The sequence below is a fragment of the Salvelinus fontinalis genome, chromosome 26 (genome assembly GCF_029448725.1).
Source record: "Salvelinus fontinalis isolate EN_2023a chromosome 26, ASM2944872v1, whole genome shotgun sequence".
In the NCBI taxonomy this organism is placed as follows: Eukaryota; Metazoa; Chordata; class Actinopteri; order Salmoniformes; family Salmonidae; genus Salvelinus; species Salvelinus fontinalis.
The window spans coordinates 16,427,320-16,439,927 of NC_074690.1; the positions used below are offsets into that span (position 1 = coordinate 16,427,320).

Here is a 12,608-nt window from a genome sequence, read left to right on the forward strand (position 1 = left end):
CAGGAGACAGGCCAGTACATCAGGAGACGTGGAGGAGGCCGTAGGAGGGCAACAACCCAGCAGCAGGACCGCTACCTCCGCCTTTGTGCAAGGAGGAGCAGGAGGAGCACTGCCAGAGCCCTGCAAAATGACCTCCAGCAGGCCACAAATGTGCATGTGTCTGCTCAAACGGTCAGAAACAGACTCCATGAGGGGGGTATGAGGGCCCGACGTCCACAGGTGGGGGTTGTGCTTACAGCCCAACACCGTACAGGACGTTTGGCATTTGCCAGAGAACACCAAGATTGGCAAATTCGACACAGGCGCCCTGTGCTTTTCACAGATGAAAGCAGGTTCACACTGAGCACATGTGACAGACGTGACAGAGTCTGGAGATGCCGTGGAGAACGTTCTGCTGCCTGCAACATCCTCCAGCACCGGTTTGGCGGTGGGTCAGTCATGGTGTGGGGTGGCATTTCTTTGGGGGGCCGCACAGCCCTCCATGTGCTCGCCAGAGGTAGCCTGACTGCCATTAGGTACCGAGATGAGATCCTCAGACCCCTTGTGAGACCATGCTGGTGCGGTTGGCCCTGGGTTCCTCCTAATGCAAGACAATTCTAGACCTCATGTGGCTGGAGTGTGTCAGCAGTTCCTGCAAGAGGAAGGCATTGATGCTATGGACTGGCCCGCCCGTTCCCCAGACCTGAATCAAATTGAGTACATCTGGGACATGATGTCTTGCTCCATCCACCAACGCCACGTTGCACCACAGACTGTCCAAGAGTTGGCGGATGCTTTAGTCCAGGTCTGGGAGGAGATCCCTCAGGAGACCATCCGCCACCTCATCAGGAGCATGCCCAGGCGTTGTAGGGAGGTCATGCAGGCACGTGGAGGCCACACACACTACTGAGCCTCATTTTGACTTGTTTTAAGGACATTACATCAAAGTTGGATCAGCCTGTAGTGTGGTTTTCCACTTTAATTTTGAGTGTGACTCCAAATCCAGACCTCCATGGGTTGATAAATTTGATTTCCATTGATAATTTTTGTGTGATTTTGTTGTCAGCACATTCAACTATGTAAAGAAAAAAGTATTTAATAAGAATATTTCATTCATTCAGATCTAGGATGTGTTATTTTAGTGTTCCCTTTATTTTTTTGAGCAGTGTATAATAACACACATAAATAGGAGCCTTTGGTCATTAATATAGTCAAATCCAGAAACTCATTTCGAAAACAAAACGTTCATTCTTTCAGCTGCATATACCCTGACTCTGCTTGCACTGAACACAAGAGAAGTGACACAATTTTCCTAGTTAATATTACCTGCTAACATTCATTTCTTTTAGCTAAATATGCAGGTTTAAAAAATATATACTTCTGTGTATTGATTTTAAGAAAGGCATTGATGTTCATGGTTAGGTACATTTGTGCAACGATTGTGCTTTTTTCGCGAATGCGCCATCACCCGTTTCGCGCAGTTGAAGTAGGCTGTGATTTGATGATAAATTAACAAACACCGCATTGATTATTGCAACGCAGGACAAGCTAGTTAACCTAGTAATATCATCAACCATGTGTAGTTAACTAGTGATTATGTGAAGATTGATTTTTTTATAAGATAAGTTTAATGCTAGTTAGCAACTTACCTTGGCTCCTTGCAGCCACAAGGTCCTTTTGATGCTGCACTCGCGTAACAGGTGGTCAGCCTGCCATGCAGTCTCCTCGTGAATTGCAATGTAATCGGCGTCCAAAAAGGCCGATTTACCGATAATAAAAACTTGAAATCGGCCATAATTAATCAGCCGTGCCGATTTAATCGGTCGACCTCTAGTGCCAAGTGTGTAGCGTCATACCCAAGAAGACTCGAGGTTGTATCACTGCCAAAGGTGCTTCAACAAAGTACTGGGTAAATGTTCTGAATACCTATGTAAATGTGATATTTCAGGATTTGTATTTTTTCCCAAAATGTGCAAAAAATTCTAAACCTCTTTTTGCTTTTTCATTATGGGGAATTGTGTGTAGATTGATGAGGGGATCTTTATTTTATTTTTATCCATTTTTGAATAAAACTAACGTAACAAAATGTGGAAGTCATAGGGTCTGCATGCTTTCCGGATGCACTGTATATATTTATTTTTTGAAAATGTCTCTATGCTCATGGCAAAATGTGTAGAATTGCAGGAAATTAGCTTTAAAACGGCAAGACAACGACATTGCGCATGCCCACTACCAAGTCCCTCCCCCACTAACTTTTCCACCGCTGCTGAAAATAATCCAAGGGGAAACACTGTATTATATATCAGATTGTATTAAATACTATGGTATCTGATTTAAAAAGTATGTTTATTTTCAGAATATTTATCTTCATGTTGATTTAGCATGTGTTTTGAAGCGACCAGGGTGGGGTCAGTTCCATTTTATAACCTCCAACTCTCGTGAGGATTTGAAATTCAGTTCATGAATTGAAAAGCAAAAAAAAAAAAGGCTTGTTTTTTCAATTCACATATTGCATTTCGACTCATCCCTCGTAGACTTGACTGGGGAGTTGAAATTGAATTGAGTTTAACGTTGGAAGGCGATGGTAATAATGTCTCTCGTTGTCTGCTGATATTACATTTTTCAGGTGAGAACTAGGTCAGTAGGAGAATGTGTGGCCTTTTATTACATGTGGAAGAAGTCTGAGCGTTATGATTTCTTTGCACAGCAAAGCAGGCTGGGGAAAAGGAAATACAGCCTTCACCCTGGGGTCACGTAAGTCTCTTTTCACCAGACCAAGCTAATTGTTTTGAATATTGAGTTCCGTCCACAACTGTCTTATTTGTATAACATGTTTTTTTATATATAAAAATTATATAGATTTTAGATTTTTGCTTACCTGATTCTGAAATGTATTTTGAAACGGCAATCAGCAGTAGACAAAGTAAAGCGTACTCCCCGCCCCGGTAAAAAGCTGAGGGATGGAGCTGAAGAAATGTAACCCCTCTCAAATTCATAGACCGAGCTACACATGCAAGCTGACCATCCATGATACCAGATGTATAGTTCTAACCATGTTTTGAGGCTATACAGTGTTTGGTTACATTGTTTTCAAACATTGGTGTTAAACAAGCTTATATTTGGGGTTCTGGTGCGGTATGACTGTTGATCATCGGTTATATTCTTCAAAAATCAAGGTGTACATATCATTCATTTATAAGTCCAAAAAACGATGTAGCGATGTAGCAACAAAAATATTATTTGAAATGAAATGTAACTTGTCATGAATGGGTATTCCCTGTGACCAATACACACTCAGTATGTGTGATCACCTTTGTTTTGGGAACCATAGCTACTGTTGACACTGTGTTCCAGGAGTGTGAATTTAATACCCTGTTATCACGATCTTGCTAAGCTGATCTGTACTATGCGGGCTTGGACATTTCTTTTCACATGGTCCTGGAGGCGTAACCAGGCCAGCCTAGTATGGCTTAGTAGTGTGAACAGGGTATGCATGTGGTGTGATTAGTGTAAGGGCTAAACTGGCAGGCTGTAGTTAATGCGGACTTCATTGTTTAAAATAATGTTATTTATCTTATCCCTGTGTGTCTCAGGGACTACATGGACCGGCTGCTGGACGAGACGGAGAGCGCCACGTCCAGCCGGGGGGCCTCGCCCCCTCCCACCACCTCCAACAGCAGCACCAGCCACTCTGAGAGGGAGGATGGCAGTAGCAGCCACAATGGTAAGGGAACACACACAATCCCTGAGCAATTGTGGAGGGGAGAAATACACTCAGGGAACATCAATTCAAGGAGCTACATGAAATGCTGTTACAGTGACTGAGAACATTTCTCATGTGAATTCTAGTGGAGACCCTTGTGTGCCTCTATATTGACAGTACCTTACATGATTCATGACAGCTCAGCTCACTCGGTTTATCTTTCCTCCAACAGGTTTAGTGAGTCACAGCTCTTTATCTTTCCTCCAACAGGTTTAGTGAGTCATAGCTCTTTATCTTTCCTCCTTCAGGTTTAGTGAGTCACAGCTCTATCTTTCCTCCAACAGGTTTAGTGAGTCACAGCTCTTTATCTTTCCTCATTCAGGTTTAGTGAGTCACGGCTCTTTATCTTTCCTCCAACAGGTTTAGTGAGTCACAGCTCTTTATCTTTCCTCCAACAGGTTTAGTGAGTCACAGCTCTATCTTTCCTCATTCAGGTTTAGTGAGTCACAGCTCTTTATCTTTCCTCATTCAGGTTTAGTGAGTCACAGCTCTTTATCTTTCCTCATTCAGGTTTAGTGAGTCACAGCTCTTTATCTTTCCTCATTCAGGTTTAGTGAGTCACAGCTCTTTATCTTTCCTCATTCAGGTTTAGTGAGTCACAGCTCTTTATCTTTCCTCATTCAGGTTTAGTGAGTCACAGCTCTTTATCTTTCCTCATTCAGGTTTAGTGAGTCACAGCTCTTGCTATCTTTCCTCATTCAGGTTTAGTGAGTCACAGCTCTTTATCTTTCCTCCAACAGGTTTAGTGAGTCACAGCTCTTTATCTTTCCTCCAACAGGTTTAGTGAGTCACAGCTCTTTATCTTTCCTCCAACAGGTTTAGTGAGTCACAGCTCTTTATCTTTCCTCATTCAGGTGTAGTGAGTCACAGCTCTTTATTTTTCCTCATTCAGGTTTAGTGAGTCACAGCTCTTTATTTTTCCTCATTCAGGTTTAGTGAGTCACAGCTCTTTATCTTTCCTCATTCAGGTTTAGTGAGTCACAGCTCTTTATCTTTCCTCATTCAGGTTTAGTGAGTCACAGCTCTTTATCTTTCCTCATTCAGGTTTAGTGAGTCACAGCTCTTTATCTTTCCTCCAACAGGTTTAGTGAGTCACAGCTCTATCTTTCCTCATTCAGGTTTAGTGAGTCACAGCTCTTTATCTTTCCTCATTCAGGTTTAGTGAGTCACAGCTCTTTATCTTTCCTCATTCAGGTTTAGTGAGTCACAGCTCTTTATCTTTCCTCCAACAGGTTTAGTGAGTCACAGCTCTTTATCTTTCCTCCAACAGGTTTAGTGAGTCACAGCTCTTTAATCTTTCCTCCAACAGGTTTAGTGAGTCACAGCTCTTTATCTTTCCTCATTCAGGTTTAGTGAGTCACAGCTCTTTATCTTTCCTCATTCAGGTTTAGTGAGTCACAGCTCTTTATCCTTCCTCCAACAGGTTTAGATAGTCAAAGCTCTTTATCTTTCCTCTGACAGGTTTAGTGAGTCACAGCTCTTTATCTTTCCTCCAACAGGTTTAGTGAGTCACAGCTCTTTATCTTTCCTCCAACAGGTTTAGTGAGTCACAGCTCTTTAATCTTTCCTCCAACAGGTTTAGTGAGTCACAGCTCTTTATCTTTCCTCATTCAGGTTTAGTGAGTCACAGCTCTTTATCTTTCCTCATTCAGGTTTAGTGAGTCACAGCTCTTTATCTTTCCTCATTCAGGTTTAGTGAGTCACAGCTCTTTATCTTTCCTCCAACAGGTTTAGTGAGTCACAGCTCTTTATCTTTCCTCCAACAGGTTTAGTGAGTCACAGCTCTTTAATCTTTCCTCCAACAGGTTTAGTGAGTCACAGCTCTTTATCTTTCCTCATTCAGGTTTAGTGAGTCACAGCTCTTTATCTTTCCTCATTCAGGTTTAGTGAGTCACAGCTCTTTATCTTTCCTCATTCAGGTTTAGTGAGTCACAGCTCTTTATCTTTCCTCTGACAGGTTTAGTGAGTCACAGCTCTTTATCTTTCCTCCAACAGGTTTAGTGAGTCACAGCTCTTTATCTTTCCTCCAACAGGTTTAGTGAGTCACAGCTCTTTAATCTTTCCTCCAACAGGTTTAGTGAGTCACAGCTCTTTATCTTTCCTCATTCAGGTTTAGTGAGTCACAGCTCTTTATCTTTCCGCATTCAGGTTTAGTGAGTCACAGCTCTTTATCCTTCCTCCAACAGGTTTAGATAGTCAAAGCTCTTTATCTTTCCTCATTCAGGTTTAGTGAGTCACAGCTCTTTATCTTTCCTCATTCAGGTTTAGTGAGTCACAGCTCTTTATCTTTCCTCTGACAGGTTTAGTGAGTCACAGCTCTTTATCTTTCCTCCAACAGGTTTAGTGAGTCACAGCTCTTTATCTTTCCTCCTTCAGGTTTAGTGAGTCACAGCTCTTGCTATCTTTCCTCCTTCAGGTTTAGTGAGTCACAGCTCTTTATCTTTCCTCCTTCAGGTTTAGTGAGTCACAGCTCTTTATCTTAACCTCATTCAGGTTTAGTGAGTCACAGCTCTTTATCTTTCCTCCAACAAGTTTAGTGAGTCACAGCTCTTTATCTTTCCTCCTTCAGGTTTAGTGAGTCACAGCTCTTTATCTTAACCTCATTCAGGTTTAGTGAGTCACAGCTCTTTATCTTTCCTCCAACAAGTTTAGTGAGTCACAGCTCTTTATTTTTTCTCCAACAGGTTTAGTGAGTCACAACTTGAGCTCGGGAGAAGCTTCCCAATCATCCACGGTGGCGAACGACGTCAAAGCAGAACCCGTCCAGTTCAACGGGCTCACCTCCCCCCACCCCTCTCTGGATGTTCCTCACACTGCCCTCCACCCCTCTCTGGATGTTCCTCACACTGCCCCCCACCCCTCTCTGGATGTTCTCCCTCCGCCCACTGCCACCCACCCCTCTCTGGATGTTCTCCCTCCTCACACTGCCCCCCACACACCTCTGGATGTTCTCCCTCCTCACACTGCCCCCCACCCCTCTCTGGATGTTCTCCCTCCGCCCACTGCCACCCACCCCTCTCTGGATGTTCTCCCTCCGCCCACTGCCACCCACCCCTCTCTGGATGTTCTCCCTCCTCACACTGCCCCCCACCCCTCTCTGGATGTTCTCCCTCCTCACACTGCCCCCCACCCCTCTCTGGATGTTCTCCCTCCTCACACTGCCCCCCACCCATCTCTGGATGTTCTCCCTCCTCACACTGCCACCCACCCCTCTCTGGATGTTCTCCCTCCTCACACTGCCCCCCACCCATCTCTGGATGTTCTCCCTCCTCACACTGCCACCCACCCATCTCTGGAGGCTCTCCCTCCTCCCACCACCTCGGACAAAGAGTCCAGCAGCTGCGAGGCAGTGGTCGCCACTCCCAGCCACGACAGGAATGGCTCCCTGGAGCCCCACTGTGGCAACGGTCACTACGATGACATGCCGGCCAAGAGGTGCCGGACAGAGGCGGAGCCACCAGAACCCTCCAGAACATTGACGACCCTCCAGCAAGAGAACAAATGATAATGATGACCCCTTCTCAGAGAGGTCAAAGCGCACAGAACCAAACCTAAATAAAAAATAACATGGTTGTATTCATTAGTGCACACCGCAGCAAAACGTTTTGCAACAGAAAAATAAAACTAGATTTTCTTTTTGGACAAGTTCAGGTAGTCCATCCCTGTTGGTCTGTTTTTTTTTCTCGTTTTGGGCCTAGTGAATACGACCTATACCAACCAACCAAACACGGCTGGGCCACACCAGCAAACGGAGGGAAGGCAGCGGCCTGATTGTAAAAGGGGCACAACGTACAGCCCTGCCTCGTCCCCCATCCAGCAAAACCTCCAACGCTCCAAACATCCAAAGTACCACAGTTTCTGCACCCCTCCCTTCCTCCTACCTGCTACCACCTCATAATTCATACGGATTCTTATACTCATTCTCCTTATTCACTTTTTTGGAGACCGATCTCGAAAATTTCTACGGAAAGAAAATGTTTTTTCCCCTATTTGTATTAGAATAAAAATCGCCTGTGGTATTTTTTTACTTGAAAAATATGTATATATTTTTTCCAATAAATGTACTATGATTGATGGGTATTTTGCTTTCCAAGACATTTGAAACAAAGAAGTGAAAGGGGCGATGTTGAGGGTTCTAGGTCTTCGACGGGGCGATCGATATGCAGGCAGATTGGCGCTGTTGCAGGCACACTAAAGCCTCGTTTTTACCTGCCGTTAACATACATTCTTTATTCTGGTCTTGTCCACATTCTGATTGTGCCCAGATTTTCAGATATGCATTTACACGTAGTATTAAAATGGGATCCAAACACAATAGGTGCCTGGCTATCTCCGGAGGTGGTCAGGAAGATCTGATCACAATCTGTCTTTTAATCATCTACAGCTGTCCAAAAATGTGGGCACAATCAGAATGTGGACAAGATCACAGCATACCACCCTGCATCCCACTGCTGGCTTACCTCTGAAGCTAAGCAGGGTTGTTCCTGGTTGGGAGACCAGATTCTGCTGGAAGTGGTGTTGGAGGGGCGCTCTTTCCTCTGGTCTAAAATATACCAACGCCCCAGGGCAGTGATTGGGGACATTTCCCTGTGTAGAGTGCAGTCTTTCGGATGGGATGTTAAACGGGTGTCCTGTCTGTGATCACTAAAGATCCCATGCCACTTATCCTAATAGTAGGGGTGTTAACCCTGGTGTCCTGGCTAAATTCACAATCTGACCCACAAACCATCATGGTCACCTAATCATCCCCAGCTTCCAATAGGCTCATTTGTCGTCGTCCCCCCCCCCCCCTCCTCTCCCCTGTAACTATTCCCCAGGTTGTTGCTGTGAATGAGAATGTGTTCAGTCAACTTACCTGGTAAAATAAGGGATAAAATAAAAATCCGGACAAAGGACTGATTGTGATCTGAGAACCAGGTATAAACGGGGCTTATGTTGCACTTTCATCCTTTGTTTTCTTTGTTGATAGAGTGGAGAAAGCAACACTGCTGCATGCCATCATTGCTTATTTGAAACCTGTGGTGTGTTCAGTTCGATTGAAGTTTGCTATGTTGCGTAACGGTTTGTACTGAACGACACGTTTCCCCAAAACATTCCAATGTTCTTTGAATGGACTTTGAGGTACGTTTGCTCCGTTTGGTGGGTGTGGCTTGAAGCAATGGGGGCCATATTTAACGAGCAGTGGCCATGCTGATCCCCAACCTCTGGTTGTTTGAGCTGGTCATTCAGAACAGCACCGTGTCTGTTTAATTGAATGTTGCACTGTTTTTTTTTTCGTACTGAACGTTGCCCTGACCATGGAAACATTTTAATTGCAAGAAATGAACTAATGGGAGTGTCTGTCCCTGAGGTTTGTGTAAAGCGTCTGACATCAGTGATGTCTTGTATTATAACTCATTGGTTAGAACGCTGTATTTTTATTAGTCAGCGTTTTCCTATAGTTTCATTTCTCTTGTTTTTGCTAGACAGTACTTCTGTGACTTTGTGTAAAGTTTGTAAAGATTTTCTTATCTTGTACACTTCTTACACTTTTTGATAAGTCTCTTTAATCTGTGTATTTTACCATCTTTCTTGTAAGCTTTTGTTAAGGATTTATTTCCTAGGTGTTCCGAGTGTAGCTGTTCTGAAAGTAGTCATTCCTATTTCTCTGCATTTCCCTGACCCATTTGGAAATGGATTTGCCGCAAAAAGATGTTTGATTACTTGATAATGATTCCATCTAAAAGAGAGATGCAGTGTAGTGACACTTGTCTTTTTAGGTTGAAAACGCTTTTTGAAATTGGAGCCAATGTGGCACCAGTAATGTCTCTTGTCACCTGCGAGCTCTCATTATTAGGAATGAAAGAACTTGACTGTAAGCTTCAATGTGAAGAACCTCCACTAGTTCCAGTGGAGGTTTAATAACGCATCGTTTTGACATTTGTGTTACTGTAGTTTTTTTAAATGTCTCAATGTTTTACTTTGTAAGCTACTCCTGCTTTGGTCTACATTCACAAATGGTTTGTAAAACAACACAAAAAACTGTTTTGTTTTTTGTTCTTTAAAAGCACAGCCTCGAATAATGTTGATTCAAGTAGTTTATTTTTATTTTTTATGATGTGCTGTAAGTAGTCATCGGAAAATGACAACATTTAATTAAAGTGAAGCGTATACCAAGACTGGCTGTGAATGAATAATGGTGACTATATTTAATAAATTTATTCACACTGATGTTCTTTGTTGTATTATGTCATGTTTTAGTGTGCCCTAACTGCAAAATATGCACTTTATGAATGATTTGTGGGCGGGTTAATGATTTTAAATGGTTTAACTGTCCAGGTCCGTCTACTCTTGTAGGATATCCAAACACGTGTGCCTGACTGCCTCCAGAGGTGGTCTAAAAGATCTGATCAAAATCAGAATCCATATTTTAATTGCCACCTGTCTAAACATGGGGCACAATCAGAATGTGGACAAGATCAGGACAAATGAGGCATATTAACACCAGGTATAAACAGGTATTTTTACACAATTATGTGAGGACAAATCGGTCATTCTTACATTGGACAAGGTAACTAACAGTGGTGGAATTTTCATACATTCTTCATCAGTATGGTAGGAAATGAAACCTAGACCATATTTCAACAACTTATATTTTTGAGGTTGAAATATTGGACCTTACCTTATTGAACCAACTATTACTTTTTTTTTTTTTTTTTTTTTTAAATAACTTTGCTTAGATATTAGATTCACAAAATAAACAAAAATATATATAAAACAAAAGTATTCCATTGAAGAATTCAAATATGTGAAACAAGGTCAGGAATCAGAGGCACATTGTCGACAATGTGCCTTTTAAAGGCAATTTCCACAACATTTGCAGAGATTGACTGAATTCATGGTAAGCTCTGCAGATGGCTCAAGTGGAAAAAGCTTTTACAGCGCTACAACACACCTCTGGTTTAATTGCGTCCAGAGTTACTGTAGAATGACTTTACTTGACTCGGCACAAATCTTCCAAAACACTTGATCCAGTCTTATGATTGTATGATTAAACAGTGGCCTTAAAATGTTTGACATAGAGTACATGTTTGACATAGTACATGTTTGACATAGTACATCTCAAGCTTCAACCTTCCAGTGCACTCCCATTTAAGGCTTCTCTGTTGAAATTACAAGTTAACATTTCAGAGATCTTTATTCAGTCCAGTGAAATGAGGATAAACTGATGAATATTATTATGCCATAGACATAGAATGGGTCACTTTTCACTGCCTTTTTGCGAAGCCAAGTATCAGCCAATGGGAAAGTTGAACAGCTGTTGCTATTACACAACAGTACCATGTGAAAATTTAGATTTATTTTATTTTATTTTGTATATGAGTTGTGTCAAAAATGAAAAACAATACCCCAATACACCCTCACACACAATGGAACACGTAGGATTTGCAATCCCAATTTCCTGGCTAATCTTTTTACTTTGCTTACTTGATTGTTCATCTGTGAATGTGATTATAAACACGTAGCCTTGACGATCCAAGGCCAAATCACTGCTGTAACAGACCAAGTGAGAGATATTTTTTTCTGTCATGTAGTTCCGCACTGGTGGGGAACATTCCCTTTTCAACAGTTTGACTTACTACTGAAAACTTTGCAATGGGAACAAACTGAACCTGCTGGGCGAGACAAGTGCTTAACCTTAGAGCCCGACACGTTGTGACCCTTGGTGTTTGTTCCATCAATCACAGTTTATTCAGTAACCTGACCTAGACCCCAAAAGACCAAGCAAGCAAGCAAGTAAAACTTACCTTGCAGCTATAAAAAATGCTCCAAAGATCATGGCAAACCCTGTTGCCTCGATAGGCCCAGAGAATGGATTTCTGTGGGGAAGGAACCTTTATCCACAAAATGAAACATATGATGTAATCTAATTTTTAAAAATTGTCTTGGTTTCTAACAATTGAAGAGAACTTCAGTAGGATTCCCTCATCCAAAATGGTTAACAAAATAGAGAATCTTCTTAAAAGTGTAAGCTTGGGGTAGACTGGAAGAGATTAGAGGATGCACCATACATTGGACATAATAGCCAGGACATGACATACAATCATACCACTGTGATCTCTATGCTTCACATGCATTGATCATAGAAATAAAATGGTGAATATTCAATATCGCAGTCAATGAACAAGAAAGAGGTCATACTTTAGTCGTTTGGTTCCTAGAAGTCCTGATAGCAGATTCCAAACGTACAGAAGAGGTAGGGGAAACATCTGCAAAGACTCTAGACATATATCATCATGTTGAAACAGGCACACTGTTTCCGGTGAATACAGCTTGGGGTTCCCCACTTCCATTTTCACTAGAGGTCTCTTTACCATTTTCGAAGGGTTTTCCCTTGAACTTGCACATGTTGACGTTTCTGAAATTCAACGTCGGAGGGGTTGTCTTCCAATGATTTGCTACGATGTCTCCACCTTGTGGGATGCAGAAGTACACTACATGACCAAAAGTATGTGGACACCTGCTTGTTGAACATCTAATTCCAAAATCATGGGCATTAAGATGGAGTTGGTCCCCCCTTTGCTGCTATAACAGCCTCCACTCTTCTGGGAAGGAACTAGATGTTGGAACATTGCATATTGTTATTTTTTGCTCCTTTGCACCCCAGTATCTCTACTTACACATTCATCTTATGCGGCTCTATCACTCCAGTGTTAATTGCTAAATCGTAATTATTTAGTCACTATGGCCTATTTATTGCCTTAGCTCCTTAATCTTATTGCATTTGCACACACTGTATATTGATTTTTCTATTCTGTTATTGACTGTATGTTTGTTTATCCCATGTGTAACTGTGTTGTTTGTGTTGCACTGCTTTGCTTTATCT

The 12,608-nt window shown here is 42.3% G+C and overlaps 1 protein-coding gene and 1 long non-coding RNA gene across 6 annotated transcripts in view; both read left to right on the forward strand.

Annotated features, from left to right (window-relative positions):
• Positions 1–9,952, forward strand: part of LOC129823735 (mesoderm induction early response protein 1-like) — a 31,441-nt gene extending 21,489 nt beyond the window's left edge. For 2 of the 3 annotated variants that reach the window (XM_055882688.1, XM_055882687.1), the window contains exons 11-13: positions 2,606–2,733; positions 3,573–3,703; positions 6,427–9,952. In XM_055882688.1, the coding sequence (XP_055738663.1) occupies positions 2,606–2,733; positions 3,573–3,703; positions 6,427–7,247 (1,080 nt within the window). In that variant the 3' untranslated portion in view covers positions 7,248–9,952. The remainder of the gene's footprint in view (positions 1–2,605; positions 2,734–3,572; positions 3,704–6,426) is intronic. The other variant, XM_055882689.1, reaches the window with a different exon arrangement.
• LOC129823741 (uncharacterized) lies at positions 3,712–6,413 on the forward strand. 3 transcript variants are annotated; one of them, XR_008754673.1, is made up of 3 exons: positions 3,712–4,404; positions 4,445–6,004; positions 6,043–6,413. It is a non-coding gene; the product is annotated as an uncharacterized LOC129823741 (long non-coding RNA). The 3 variants fall into 3 exon arrangements; XR_008754672.1 differs by having other exon boundaries at positions 4,445–5,661; positions 5,700–6,413; XR_008754671.1 differs by having other exon boundaries at positions 4,445–5,127; positions 5,204–6,413.
• Positions 9,953–12,608: the final 2,656 nt, after the last annotated feature.